Source organism: Ictalurus punctatus, chromosome 20 (assembly GCF_001660625.3).
Source record: "Ictalurus punctatus breed USDA103 chromosome 20, Coco_2.0, whole genome shotgun sequence".
NCBI lineage: Eukaryota > Metazoa > Chordata > Actinopteri > Siluriformes > Ictaluridae > Ictalurus > Ictalurus punctatus.
The window spans coordinates 4,825,202-4,840,617 of NC_030435.2; the positions used below are offsets into that span (position 1 = coordinate 4,825,202).

At 40.7% G+C, this 15,416-nt stretch overlaps 1 protein-coding gene across 1 annotated transcript in view; it reads left to right on the top strand.

Annotated features, from left to right (window-relative positions):
* ppm1lb (protein phosphatase, Mg2+/Mn2+ dependent, 1Lb) overlaps positions 1–15,416 on the top strand; it is an 87,983-nt gene that overhangs the window by 58,623 nt on the left and 13,944 nt on the right. The window contains exon 3 of the mRNA XM_017495739.3: positions 8,588–8,762. Within this exon, the coding sequence (XP_017351228.1) occupies positions 8,588–8,762 (175 nt within the window). The remainder of the gene's footprint in view (positions 1–8,587; positions 8,763–15,416) is intronic.

Here is a 15,416-nt window from a genome sequence, read left to right on the forward strand (position 1 = left end):
AGAAAAGATCTGCTCATGATCCAAAACATACAAGCTCATCTGTGAAACATGGTGTAGGTAGTGTCATGGCTTGGGCTTGCATGGCTGCTTCTGGAACATTCTCACTAATCTTTATTGATGATGTAAGTCATAATGGTAGCAGCAGAATTAATTCAAAAGTCTACAGTAATATTTTGTCTGCCGATTTGCCGAGAAATGCATCCAAATTATTCAGGAGGAACTTTATTATGCAGCAAAACAATGATCCAAAACACACTGCCAAACACAACAAAGGGGATATAAGTGGAAGGTTTTAGACTGGCCAAGTCAATCACCAGACCGTAACTCAGTTGAGCAGCATTCCACCTCATGAAGAAGAGACTGAAGGGAGAAACCCCACGAAACAAACAACTGAAAGATGCTGTGGTAAAAGCCTGGAGAAGCATCACAAAGGAAGAAACCAACAATTTGGTCATGTCAATGAGTCGCTGGGTTGATGCAGTTGTTACAAGCAAGGGATATTCAATCACACATTAAGTGCACTTTACTTTGATTTTCTTTTCTGTTCCTATACTTTTGCTTGGCTAAAAATTGGGTGGTCTAATACAAAAGGTTCTATGTTTATTGTTTAACACATCTAGAAATAAAAGCTGAAATCTGATACTCTCATCTCGTATCCATCTTTTGATGTTAAACCCAAATGTCTTTTGTGTATAGTGCAAACAAATGAATTGGCCTTCCAGTAGTACAGTTTTGGAGGAGACTGTATTTGTTTTCATGTTTTATTTTTTTTCTCTCCTTAGTTTAGCCTTTTCTTCCATCATGTGTATCCAGCTGCTCTTCTGCAAATACTAACAGCAGGGTTTCCTTCCTTTTCTTCTTTCGCTCTGTCCTATCCATGTTTTTCATGTCTGTGGGGAAAACTTCATCCGAAATAGGGCTTCATTTGTTTTTCATGTGGTTGTCCAGGAATGCAACCCTGATTTTACACATTTTCTCAACTGGGATTTTGGCCTTTTGAAGAATTGTTTCACGCATGCTGAGGACATTTTGCTACGGAATGTTGCTATGACCTTTTTTCAACATTGAAAAACATTGTTGTTGTTTTTTTTTAAGGTCGTAGCCTTCTCAGAAAAGTGCTGATCTAGGATCTCTCGAGGCTTTTCATGTCCTAATAAATGGGATTAAACAGAGCTGAAAAGAACTAACTCTAGATAAGATGAATCCAGATAAGCACCCGCGCATTCTATCCGATTTTTTTTTCCTGAGCACGCACCTTGTTCTCACTTTCTTTTCTTTTCCAGCAGGTTTTCTCCTTCGCTGAAGAACCTGTCAACACCAATATAATTCTGTCACAAAGGCTGTGTGAACGTGAAATGTGCTGTATCACAAACATACCAGTACATCTTGAAAAGCTCATGGCAGATCCTGCTGTAACTGTCTCGTTTGCTGAAAGAATTTTTTTTTACCCTTAACAACGTGTGAAGTTGTTCAACTGGTGGCGTTGACGGTGATTGTTGAAGTGTGAGATTGAACGTGGCTCGCTGGCAGAGAGCATGTCTGAAAAGATTGCAAGAAATACTTGTGTGTGACAGAGTTATGAATTCATTTGTTTAGGAACTGTACTGCAGAAAACGTCATGGCATCCATCGAGTGATCAAAGACTAAGAATAATTAATAAATACAAGAAGTCAATTTCTGACTGTGACCAGGTGGTATGAGTCAGCCTGACATGAAGCTGAGTCACTGCTACAAACTTGATTCCTATAACAGCATTATGTTTTATTGCTCTTATACCGCAGTGATTCGCCAATGAGCACAATTTCTTTAAAAAAAAAAAAAAAAATGTCACACAAAAATGTATTCGTTTGCGTATCGTCATTGCAGATGTTGATGTAGAACATCTGCGAAACAAATACCTGTTTATAACTTTACACATTATGCTATATATTACAGACCCTCTACAAATGGTGAAGCTCTTTAGAAGGACATTTTTATTTAATATTTATAAAAGGAGTCTCCAGTGCCAGTTCGAGGTAAAGCTGTAACTTGCATCATGGGAAATGACATGGCAGGTGAGGGAAACACTGTTTATAGCTGTTATCACATAAGGGACTAAGCTATATTCCACATCATTAAATGTAACTACAAAAAGTATGACATCCATCCATCCATTCATTTTCCACACCACACTGGAAGTTCCAGTCGGCCATCAACGTATGTCTTCGGACTGGGGGAGGAAACCGGAGTACCCGGAGGAAAGCCCATAGCACGTGGAGAACATGCCAACTCTGCACACAGGGCAGAGGTGGGATTCGAACCCTCAGTAATAAAGCGCTTCAGGGTGTGCTGTTGTAAGAAAATAATCGATTTAGGAGTCGTAGCAGCATCACACACCGATCATTGATCATTTTTGTCTAACAGCATACCCGTTGTTTTATTCCTTAAATAATGTATTTTAAAAATACCATTTAAAATTGTATTGTGGTCAGATCTAAAGAGTTTACTTCAGTCAACAGGTCGTTCATTGCAAAATACTGATTAGAGCCTGAGGGTTAATATTTCGTCCTCGTTTCACCTTTCCAAGCTCTCCCAGCTGTAGCAAACGACACCGAGCACCCAATCAAGGTCACTGGAGCGAAACTCTGATGGAGGGATCAAGTATCAAACCACCGCAGAGGCTACTCAGTGGCTATTTTTGGAACAAAGCCCTTTCTCTTTTGCTTTTAGAGAGCCTGGCGCTTGTATGTTCACACTGTTTGGCAGTGTGCAATTACTTGCAGGCAGGAGGAGGCAGGATCTGTGACAAGTGACACACCGTCTTTCCCCCTGATGAGATGAGCACAGCGGCTGCCTGCTTTAATGAAATTAGCCATTATATATATACACACACATACACACACACACACACACACACACACTTGCTTTTAGTGTCTTTCTCAGGATATATATGACATCCTTTTGTCAACCTATTCAGTGGCCTCCAGCTGATCAGATACTTTTTTTGATTAGAATTCAAGAAGAGAATTTGCATAACTGAACTACTTTGAAGGGCCATTTCGGCAGGTGCGAGCGTCTTATTGTATAGCTGCCAAGTGCTAATATAGATTTCCTCTCTTTAACAGAGAGCCCACTCAGAAACGACAACAATTAAGCACCTTTGATGGACCTAGAAAGTAAACGTATGGAGTCTTTTTATTGCTCGCTCCAAGCTAAGAAAAGATTAAGACCTCATTTAAAGTCACTATATTCTATTCATTTGGCAGATGGCCTTTATCCCAACGGACCTTTGAGTGAAACGCAAAGTTGAGTATTTGAGGGCTATGGCCCTGCTCAAGGACACAACAGTAGATCTCTGGCAATGCCAGGACTCAATCTCACAACCTTCCGGTAACTACCACAGAATTTGGAGCTTCCTCTACCCGTTCAACCTCCCCACTATTCACTTCACTTCAATTCAATTTGATTTGTATAAGTGCTTTTAACAATTGTCACAATGCAGTTTTACAGCTAACTGAATGTAGGTTTAAATCTCTAATTAGCATGAGGGAAAAACCTTGACAGGAACCAGACTCTTCTGGGTGACACCAGATAAAGGGATTACAAATCATCTCTTCTACAACTCTATACTGTAAACAAAAACAGTATTAAGTGTGTTGAAAGTATGTATTGTGAATGAGTCCTGGGATGGGCAAAGAATAGTCTTTATCATCACAGCTGCAGTTCTTAGGTGCAATTATTATGAGATTATCCACAGAATCAAGAGTGAGTCTTGAACTGTTGCATAAGCTGTTTTTTGGGACGTGCAAATCTTTAAGGCATCCATAACAGCTTTAGGTGTTAAGAACATGTGTGAAATATCAGAGCTGCAAATGCATACATGCTCCAAGTATCCTTATCTTTCACCTTGCACCCTAGTCTTCTTTTTCTCACCCTCTGTTTTTTTTTTTTCTTTTCTTTTTTTCTTCCTCCCCCCTCTCTGCTCTTGCCACTTCCTGAAGGGATCCATTTCAGTTTTTTAGACATTTTAAACAAAGGTTTAGACATCGTTCAGTCACAGCTAGTCAGATTTTCCAGCTTCTTCTAACCTAATCTATGTTCCACATCTGTAGTGTATGTGTGATTACCACTGGCAAGCGTTTTGACACGTTTCCCTGTTTAAAAAAAAAAAAGATGGAAAACCTGTTCAATTTAGACTCACTTAAAATGCAAGTCTTAAAGCAGCTGTTGAATTTCATCAATCAATCCATTCAGTCAGTCCGTGACCTCCAAATTTCCATAATTCATCCTTTCTGAGATGTTTAAACGAGTGTTTAAACCTTACCATCATAGTCTGCGTAACTCCTGACGTATAGATACTACAAAAAAGTTACACAAAATCTATACCCCTAAAGGGTTCTTTTTGCCCCCCTGTATGGGCCTGTAGCGGTTCGGTCTTTCCTGTCAGATCGGGGTATGTGTACGACCACTTTTAAGACTCTAAGAACTTATAACTATCCAAAAGCTATATAAGGGACCCATTTTTTTTCCCCCCAAACAGTGTAGGCAGAATGACTTCTATGGATGATCTAAACACAACAGGGAATTATTACCACACCAGCAGGATGTCATGTCCAATAGAATTAAACTTGTACTCGGTTCATTTGGATTTGAGGCCTGGCAGCAACTGTGTGTGTTTCTGCTTGTACTTGTCTGTCAGAGTCTAGTTAAGGTCAGACTGAGCAAACCTTACAGTGCTGAAAAGATCCTGCTGGAGTAGGATCAGAGCACCTGAGCAGGGGTGCAACCGTCCATATCTCTGCTAGAAAATGGGATTTGTCCTGATTAAGATCAGCAGGCAGAAGGTGCGAGATAGTAGTAGTGTGCACGGCTTTGTAGGTTCCTAGAGCACCGGCTAGATGAAGATCTCGAGGCCAGAACGGTGCTTTATACATTCCGGAGACGTCCTCTGCTCCCTGCTCTGGCGGGATATAAAGATGTCTCCGAGTCCTGGGTGCTTTTCCGAATCTATCTGCACTCTAATCACCACCCCACTGACAACTCTTTTACACGCACACACATACATGCTCCATGCAGGCTTATCTTTAACCTTGTCCCTCAGTCTCCTTTCTCTCGCCTCTCTTCCTTTCCCGCCCACGCTGACTTGTAGTGATTTTTTATTTCTTTCCCACTCAGTCCTTGCCATTTCCTGACTGGCGTGTTTTCTGTGTACTTTACACCCACTGCTAACAGGCAACCATATAGTTAAAGGTTCTGTCTATAAACTTTCATTGTCCACTTTTGAGCTACTGTCTAGTCTAGTGGCATTTGGATTTAAAATTAACTTCAGTTCAGAGTAGGAATTTACAGAGTCAGATCCAGTTCTAGCATTTCCTACTCTGAGTAATACAGAGCTTTTGTCAGTGCAAGGCTGTAAGCGGGTGTCACCGTGAAATTACACCTATCACACACCCTTAATTCACCTGGTGCTGGTGCAAGATAACTGCCGATTCCTCTGTAAAAACTCATGCAAATTCTAACAACGAAGCTATTGTTTGAACTTCATTAAATGAAGGCCAGATGTTCTGGTTAGCCTTGATCTGTGGAAGGAGCATCTGAAGCTCAGAGTAGTAGGCTCACAGCTCGTGAACTGCCTGATATTTAGCTGTCCACTTAGCTGGCCTCAAGCCTAGACAGCTCTCTGATCTTCATGTTGTTGTTGACTCTTGTAGGTTGCAGTCTGACTGGCTATTCGCTTTTCAGTATTACCCAAGTGGATTCTTCCTGTGAAAGCAGGCAGTTCTTGGCCACCTGTACAATAGTGACAAAAAGTACCAGATTCTCTTACGAAAGCTAGAAGTCTGGCTCGTGAGACTAGTCCTGAAGCAGCACCAGCCTTGAGTATGCAAATGTAAATCTGGGTGTAGGGACTCAGCAGAGCTCTTTTTTATTATTTATTTATCCTGCTTAAAAGATATACCAGCTAGTAGTGTATTCTCAGTTTTGATAGATTAATAGTTATCCGTGAGAACGAAAAGGCTCCTGGATAGATGTATTTTGAATTAATAAAAGTGTCTTAAATGAAAAACCATTGGCACTGTTGTGCTGGGCGAGGTATGTGTTTTTCTGCCGCGGTTTGCGCCTTTGTCCCCTTCGAGCATGAGTGTCCAATCTTATCCGCAAAGGGCCAATGTGGGTCCAGATTTTCATTCCAATCCAGTAGGATCCACACCTGATTCCGCCTGTTTAATCAGTTGAGCTTGTCTTTCAGTGGTCTCAGGTGTGGCTTCTGCCTGGTGGGAATGAAAACCTGCACCCAGATCAGACCTTTCCAGATGAGATTGGACACCCCTGTTTTAGAACGATGCGTCACTGCAAATAAATACAAGTTCTTCTGACTAATCACATTTGTCCTATAATGAAACATTCCCTATCCAGATGGGTGTGGTTTCTTCAAGGATGACACCACCCCTATCCACCAGCATCATCAAAACACCAATTGAGAGAAAATCTTTTGGAAGAAAGGCACTCATCCCTCCAGTAGAGCTTCAGAGACTTGTAGAATCTCTGCCAAGGTGTATTAAAGCTGTTCTGGTCCATTATGGTAAACTCTGACATCTCTGTTTGTTATATTTAGAGCAGACTCTCTGCTCTGCCCACAGTTCAAGGTGTTTAGGTATCCAATCGTTTGATCTTCAGTAGGCAGCCTGAGTGCGATAATGCCGAAGCAAAACGGGACACCACTGAGGTGGTGTTCTGTTCCAGGATGTAGGTTGGATCCTTCTGGAGCTTACACATGTCCTTACAAGCTCATGTTGTGATATAAACAGGAGAGAGGAAAGTCCCTGCTGAAATGGTAAACCCGGTGGCTCTCACTACCATGGACCTTGATTTACTACCAAGATCAGTTCTGAAACACTAAGTTTATTATTGGTATTAAAAATGTGTTATAAAATTGAGACCTCCTTTTTTTTTTTTTTTTTTAGCTGTTCCTTCGATAGAACTAAATTTCTGTCTGTACACAAACTTTTCTTGGAGTCGCACCTGAGTGAAAATAGAAACTTGCGTTATTTGGGCAGATTTTAGTTACTGCCAATTCCCACTCTCTAGCAAGGTCTCCCTTATCACCAGACAGAGTGGGTGAGGGCTAAAACCTGGCTACTGGCTTTAATCACTCAAAGCCTAAATGTTACTTAGCGTGCTAACAGTTATAGCTTCGGGTTTATTTTTCCCTTCTGAAAATTATCCATGTATTTTGGTGTGTTCTTTTGGCTGCACAAGTTATCTCTTCAGCCAAATGTGTAGCGGCTTCAATTTCTCCAGCTCAGCTTTGACGAGGGCCAGGAGAGTGGCGGCATTTGGCTGCCGGTGCACTTTTCTTCCTGCTATCACTCTCCGTTTGTCTGCTGATTTATTCATGTCAGCAATGAATAGAAGTCAGAAAGGAGTTACTGGAGCTACTTTGAAAATGTTTCTCTGTGTGCTAGAGTTGTTATGATCTCTTTTTCCCAATTTTATGTGAATATGTAATGCTTACTCTTGCCTTTAGTTTAAACCTCTTGCTTTATATCTGTTACTGGGGGCTCTTTAGGGTTTCCTGTAGACGGTATCAGCCCAATATCAAAGCATGCATTTCAACCAGATAGCAATATGGGGTAAGGTCTTAAGAGTAGAAGAGCCGTTTAGAATGGCAACTCATTAACCATAGTAAAAATCATCGTAAAGTTAATAGTAAGATACTATAGTAAAACTGTTTGTATCATAGTTGCATTAAAGCTCCAATGTTAGCATGTAGTAGTAAGATAGTATAATATGTCATGGATTTTCTTATATCGAGTGTTTTATGAGGGGCGCACGGCTTCACGCCTCCAGGGTCGGGGGTTCGAGTCCCGCCGGGGACTCGGGGCCGTGTGTGCGGAGTTTGCGTGTGGGGGTTTCCTCTGGGTACTCCTGTTTCCTCCCCCAGTCCAAAGACTTGCATGGTAGGCTGATTGGCATGTCCAAAGTGTCTGTAGTGTATGAATGGGTGTGTGAGTGTGTATGTGATTGTGCCCTGCGATGGACTGGCACCCTGTCCAGGGTGTACCCTGCCTTGTGCCCGATGCTCCCTGGGATAGGCTCCAGGTTCCCCCGTGACCCTGAAAAGGAGTAAGCGGTAGAAGATGGATGGATGGAGTGTTTTATGAATTATTCCCCAGTAGAATTATGCTAGCATCATGGAGTTTAGTAAACCATCTTAAAGTATTAAAGTAAATTATCGAATGGGATTTAAACATAAACATTGTCAAATAGTTTATTATAGTAAACTATAATGAATTTTCCTGAGGGTGTATCTGAACATGTTTGGGCGCTTTTAAGATTTCACTCTTACAGTCACTTTCACAACGGCTAGAGCTGTTGATTTGTTCCTAAATCTCTGGCACAAGTTCTCTCTCTAGTTTTCATTTGGCAACTCTGATATGAAAGTTGTGCTCTGATAAAAATGTGTCGGGGCCAGACTGATGGCACTGGATAGCCAAAATAGTCGAGGTAAAAAATAGCAAATAAAATTGAAGCTTTCCTGTTCGATATTGCCAACGTTAGCAAGCAACTAATATCATCTTCTTCTTTTTTTTTTTAATCTTTCCAGGCAGCAGCAGAATATGTGAAAACTCGTCTGCCCGAGGTCCTGAAGCAGCACTTACAGAATTATGAGAGAGAGAAGGAGAACAGTCTTTTATCTTACCAATCCATCCTGGAGCAGCAGATCCTCAATGTGGACAAGGAGATGCTGGAGAAGCTGTCTGCTACCTATGATGAAGCAGGTGAGATGTTATGCCAAGGATCAGAGGAATTTGAGTGGGAATGGACATGGACAAATTTTGGGTGGGGAACATTATAAATACCATTCCGGTGTAGCTGCAAAAAGACGAACATGACTTCACATTAAATTAGCTTGCATGGGTGAAGATTTTACAAAATGCATTTGCTTTCTGATCATGTTTTATGAAGTACATTCGAGATGTATGCTTGCGTCCTAAAATTACTCTTCCACACCTTCTACAGTCACTAGGATTGGTTTCGGGCAAGGGTATTGTTCTAAACTGTCTTTATTGTTTAACCTTTTGATCTTTTGTTCAAATAATTCACAAAAATACTCTGCTCTCACGGATATCAAACAATTGCAAACAAAACGCAGGATTATCAAAAAAATATCTTTGTTAAATATAGGTGTGCAACAATTATTGGCATCGCTATGAATTCACATGAGAAAGATATATTTCATGTATATTCCCATTTATATAAAAAATCAATAAAAACCAGGGTGACTAGGAACAGGAAATTGTTTAACCATGACACACAGGCCAAATTCCCTTATTCATTCATTACAATGCGTAAGACCAAGGAATAAAGCTGTGATGTGCAGCAAAATGGGAAGTGGCTGTAAGAAAATTATGTCTATATCGTCTCAACGCGCTGTGAACAAGATGGTTCGAGTGGCCTGAAAAATCTCCAAGGATCACAGCTGGAGAATTGCAGAAGTTAGTTGCATCTTGGGAACTGAAAGTCTCCAAAACTACAATTCGAAGTCACCTACATCACCACAAGTTGTTTGGAAGGGTTTCATGAAAAAAAGCCTCTACTTTCATCCAGGAACAAATTCAAGCGTCTTCAGTTTGCCAGACACTACTGGAACTTCAAATGGGATCGGGTTCTATGGTCAGATGAAACCAAAATAGAGCTTTTTGGCAATAAACACCAGAGGCGGTTTTGGTGCACACAGAGAGGTAGCCATATGGAAAAGTACCTCATTCCTACGGTTAAATATGGTGGTGGCTCGTTAATGTTTTGCGGCTGTTTTTCTGCCAGAGGACCTGGACATTTTATTAGGATACATGGTATCATGGACTCTATCAAATATCAACAGATAGTAAATGAAAACTTGACTGCCTTTGGAAAAAATGGTTAACTGACCACAAAAGTGGTTTACTGACCACAAAATCAAGGTCCTGCCATGTCCATCCCAGTCCCCTGAGTTGAACCCCATAGAAAACCTGTGTGGTGAACTGAAGAGGAGAGTCCACCAGCGTGGACCTCGAAATGTGAAGGATCTGGAGAGATTCTGTATGGAGGAACGGTCTCAGATCCCTTGCCATGTATTCTCCAACCTCATCAGGCGTTATAGGAGATGACTCAGAGCTGTTGGCAAAGGGAGGTAGCACAAAGTATTGACAAAATTGTTATATATAGGTGTGGAACAATTTATATAAAAAAGTGGGGGGGGGTTAAATAAACCTGTGTTGTTTGCAATTGTTTTGATATCCATGAGAGCAGAGTATTTTTGTGAAAACAAAACATCAAAAGTTTAAACAATAAAGACACATTTTCACAGGCTTCTTAGCTCATATTTACCAAGGGTGCCAATTTTAGTGGCGGGTATTGTAAATACAATCAAATTGCATGTGAATAAATTCACCTGTAGGCTGAGTATAAAAGTATAAAAAGCAAATAAATGCTGATCTCCTTTGAAATTGGGGTTCCTTTAAACCTTTTTTTTTTTTTACACATTTAAAATATGTAAATAATGACTACAGATCACCACAGGTGGCTTTGCCAGGATTTGTATTGAGAATTAGAATGGTCATGCCCCAAAGAAAATTATAATATTCCCCAAAGGAAATAAAAGGGGGCACTATTGTATGCCAAACTCAAAGCAAAAAAGGAGGATTATTGTAGAGAAGTCAGAGGAAAACAACCAGACTAGTTCTAGCTGACACGGTGAGTAGAGAAGTATCTCAGAATGCGCAGCATGTCAAACCTTGAGGTGGATGAGCTACAGCAGCAGAGGACCACATCAGGTTCCAGTCCTGTCAGCCCAGAACAGGATGTTGAGCATACAGTGGGGACAGGTTCACCCAGATTGGACAGTTGAAGATTGGATACACATCGCACGAGTTCTTTTTTGTTTGTTTGTTTTTCTTTTCCCCAGTCTTCTACTGTCCAGTTTGTGCTTTAGTGCTTGCTGGTGTGAATGTAGGTTTAGAGAAAGAGAGTCTCACCTTTGTCAACATATGCTTCCTGTTCTATTTAATTAAAGGTTTATCTTTCTGTGGCATCTCATAATTATCCAAAGATCCCTCTGTGGCAAGAGATGAAGAGAGAGAGAGAGAAAGCTGTTATTTTTTTCCTCAATTATACCAAATGATGTCACTGTGGTTGGATTACAGTACATGTAATCTTAATGTTTCCTGTTTGTCAGATTGGGTTTCTGATTGGTTAGCGATGGTGAAATACTCTTTCACTCTGCGTTTTTATCTTTTATGCACTACTTGTTACGCCATACTTGTGGTGAAACCGAAATTCTACGTTGTGTTAGTTTTAAACTAACTCCTCTCAACAAATAGTTTAGGACTGACTTTATACCCTGACTTGAGATCAAAGTTGCATTCAACTGGTGCAGCTGGCTGCTGTGGTTCAACACAAAAATGAGAGAAAATGGTTGCAGTTTTATTAATACAGTAACATAAAATTGGTCACATTATTGACCGGTAACTCTAGAAGCCTTTCTGTCAGAATAACCCCACCCCAATTGAAAATGAAAAGCCGTTGTATATAGTATCTAATGATTGCTCTTTTACATGTATTGACGTCTCCCATTCCTTCTTCAAATCATAAAAACACTGTACCCATTCCACCTTTCATTCATATAATTGAAAAGTGATAAAATTTGGGGTTGAGGCACTTGGAGGCTGCCCTAGATATGCACACAGACATGAAGTGTTTTATTCATCTGTGCCACTTTCCCCAAAAGCACTGATGCTTTATTGATGATGATGATATCGAGCGAGGAGGTTGAAAAATTCATAGTGGAAGACGCTCCATCACTCCTCATTCCTCTCATTTTCGCTATTTTTGAATTCCATCACTAGAGATTTCACGGCTTTGCGGTTTAGTCACGGTGTGATCAAATGGTTACCTCACCGCTGAGTTGCATTGAAATGTTGCATTTCCGTCTATTACCGTCTACCCATTCAAAAAATATGTTAATCTGGTCAAGTTTCTTACTTACACAGTGGCTTCGTGGTTAGCACATTTGCCTCGCACCTCCGGGGTTGGGGGGTCGAATCTCTCCGTGCTTCGCGGTAGGGTTCCTCTGGGTACTCTGGTTAACTTCCCCAATCCAAAACGGTGCGTTGTAGGCTGCCCTTCGATGGCTGTGCCCCGAGTTCCCTGGTATAGGCTCCAGACTCCCTACGACTCTGTGTCTTATGCCATTGGTTCTCATCCCTATGTGTCTGGCTGCAATGTTCCCAAAAATGAAGGTTGGATTTCACAATCTCAGAATGATTTTGACCATGACATGGTTGTTGGTGTCAGACAGGCTGGTTTGAGTATTTCAGAAACTGCTGATCTTCTGGTATTTTCCTGATGACCAGACAAAAATCCAAAATTATAAGGCAAAAAAGTTTAAAAACACAAAAAGTTTTGCCATGCACTTCTTAGCCTCCTGATTTGACATCTGCCAGCGTAACAATAGAAAATGTGCCAAATTGGGCAGTCAATGTTTTTTCCAATCTTCAGATGTCCAGTACTGGTGACCCTGTGTCCACTTTAGCCTGGCAGGAGTACAGCCTGTACAGGTGTGAAACCTGAAGTGGTGATCTGCTCTCGAAGCCCATTCATCTCACCTTTCAACGTGTTTAGGGATGCTTTTCTGCTCACCACGGTTATAAAGAGTGTTTATTTGTGATTCTGTCGCTGTCCTGTGAGCTCAAACCAGTCTAGTCATTCTCCTCTGACTTCTCTCATCAACAAGGTGTTCCTGCCCAAAGAAACGCAGCTCAGTGAAAGTCTTTTTGGTTGTTTTTTTTTTTTTGTCCTATTGTATAAACTCAAGAGATCAGTTTCTTGATGTACGTAAACAAGCCCGCCACACAAGGTCAAAGTCACCGAGATCACATTTTTTTTCCCCGTTCTGATGTTAATATGAACATTAAATGGAGCTCTTGCCCTGCATCTGCAGGATTTTAAGTCTTGCACTGCTGCTACATGATTGGCTGATGTATATAACGACATGAATATACAGTGTATAGATATGCGTGAATAGTTTACTTACTTTAAGATTGAATGAACCCGACCAAGTAATTGAATTTATAGCACCCACGATGTTCTTTGATTTCAGACGCTTCAAATTAAACAATGTTTATTAATAGTCGAAAAAATTGTGACAGGTTTGCTTCACTTTTATAATAAATGTCCTTTAATAACAGGTGTGCCTTTACCACAATATTCAATGACGTTTTGTGTCCTTTGAAAAGCTTCTGGTTCCTTTTCGGTTGTAATAATCATAATAATAATAATAATCACCCTATAGGCCCACTATCCTGCACAGTTTCTGTTGTTATTCTGGCAGATATCATACACTGCTGTCTTTTAAATCTGGTCTGGTGTCTGAGAGGCTCATAGCAAACTTCTTTTCAAACTTTTGTGTTTTGGGGTCTTCAGGGTACAGCCCAATTTAATTTTTAATTTCTTCTTGTTGTGTGGTGGTGGTGATGGGTGTGTTGTTGTTTTTTTGTTACTTTTTTTTATTTATTTATTTAATATATTGCTTTTCCACATTCAAAAACCCAGGAGGGCGCAAACTTTTTCAGTTAAACTCCATATAGATGATGCTTGTTTATTGATTTATAGTCAAACTGTATAATATACAAACTTTTGATAGAACATTACAGTAGGTAATAGAGGCTTGTCTTCTTCATAACAAGGCCTCTTTATTCCTTAGTAAACACTGAAGTTGTTTCAACAAGATGTGTTTTGGCAAATGAAGGAAAAGCCATTCAAAGCCATGTGTGGAACTGGCTTTGCATTACTGCTGGATTGTATTTTGCCTTGGATATGCATGTTCCAATGATGAGGATTTCAGAAATAGGAGCTTTTATATGACGGTTATACAGATACGGCAGAGCTGAGTAATACTGCAGCTGAAATGAGGATGTGCGCGAGAGTATGGAGGACAGGCAGGTGTCATCATTACTGTCCACTGTGTTTCAATCATGCCTGTGGATCCGGAGTCCTATAACTGACATGCAAAGAAAATGAGAGCACAGGAAAGGGTAGAAGGAGCAGAAGACATAGACGTGAAGGGTGTGTTAAGTGTACTGGAAATGTACACGCACACTTAGACGTATAGACCTCTATCTCTATCTCTCTCTCTCTCTCTCTGGTCTCTATCTCTCTCTCCCTCTCTGGTCTCTGTGGTATGGCGGCATGTCTAATTGGAGAGGGAGATGAGCAGACCAATGCAAGTCATTATCTTCTTCATCGCTGGGAGGAGATAAAAATAATTAGAGACACAGGGGAAGATTACAAAGAGCTGTGTGTGTGAGGGAGTGAGTGTGTGAGAGAGAGAGAGTAAGAGAAAATGCAGTGTAAATGTAAGAAGGCATGTCTGTCCTATGAAGACTGTATATTTGTAATCTGACCTTATTTATTATTTAATTTTATGTTCCGCTCGGTGTTAGGGCTGCAACTACTGATTATTTTGATAATCGATTTTACAGATACATTTCGCTATATATCCATCGATCCATTTCCCATACCACATCCTACACAGGGTCAGAGGGAGCGTGAAGCCTATCTCGGGGAACGCTGGGCACAAGGCAGGGGACACCCTGGACGGGGTGCCAATCCATCGCAGGGCACAATCTCACACACGTTCACACAAAATGGACAATTTGGTAATGCTGAAAAGCTGTCTTTGGTCTGCACCAAACATATCTGCTGATACTGTGGCCAAACAACTCTTATCTTTGATCCGTCTGTCCAGAGTTATTATTCCAAGAGGCCTGGCCTTGGCAAACTGTAGTCTTACTCTAATGTTCTATTTAGACCATAAAGGCTTTTTTCCTGGCACGCCTCCCACTCAGGTCAAATTTGTGCAATCGCTTTCTGTTTGTAGAAGCATGCACTTTGACACCAATAGCTGCAAGACTTACTAGCAGATCCTGTGATGAAATTTTGAGGTAATTCTTTTTGCATCAGACTGTAGTGGAATGATTATTTCAAATAATTTTGGAGATCTTTTTAAATCCCTTGCCAGACTCATAGGCATCCACAACCTTTTTGCAGAAGGTCTTTATAGAACTCTTTAGATCTTGGTATGATGACATCACACACCTCAATAGCAAAGGGAACGCCAGACACTAGATATGAGACGGGTGTAAATAAGAGACAGGTTCCACCTGCACTTCCTAAGCAGGATCTAATCACTGGCGTGCAATCTCAAACACCTGATTCTAATTTTATGGATTTGAAGGTGTGATAAATGTAGGGGTGTGCTTACTTTTTTTTTTCTATGTGACAGATCTGGGGTTTTTTTGTTTTTTTTGTTAATTTAAATTTTGAAAATTATTACTATGTCATTTGATAGGGCATCAACTTTATTACTAGATCAAAGAGGATCAAATGCTTGTACA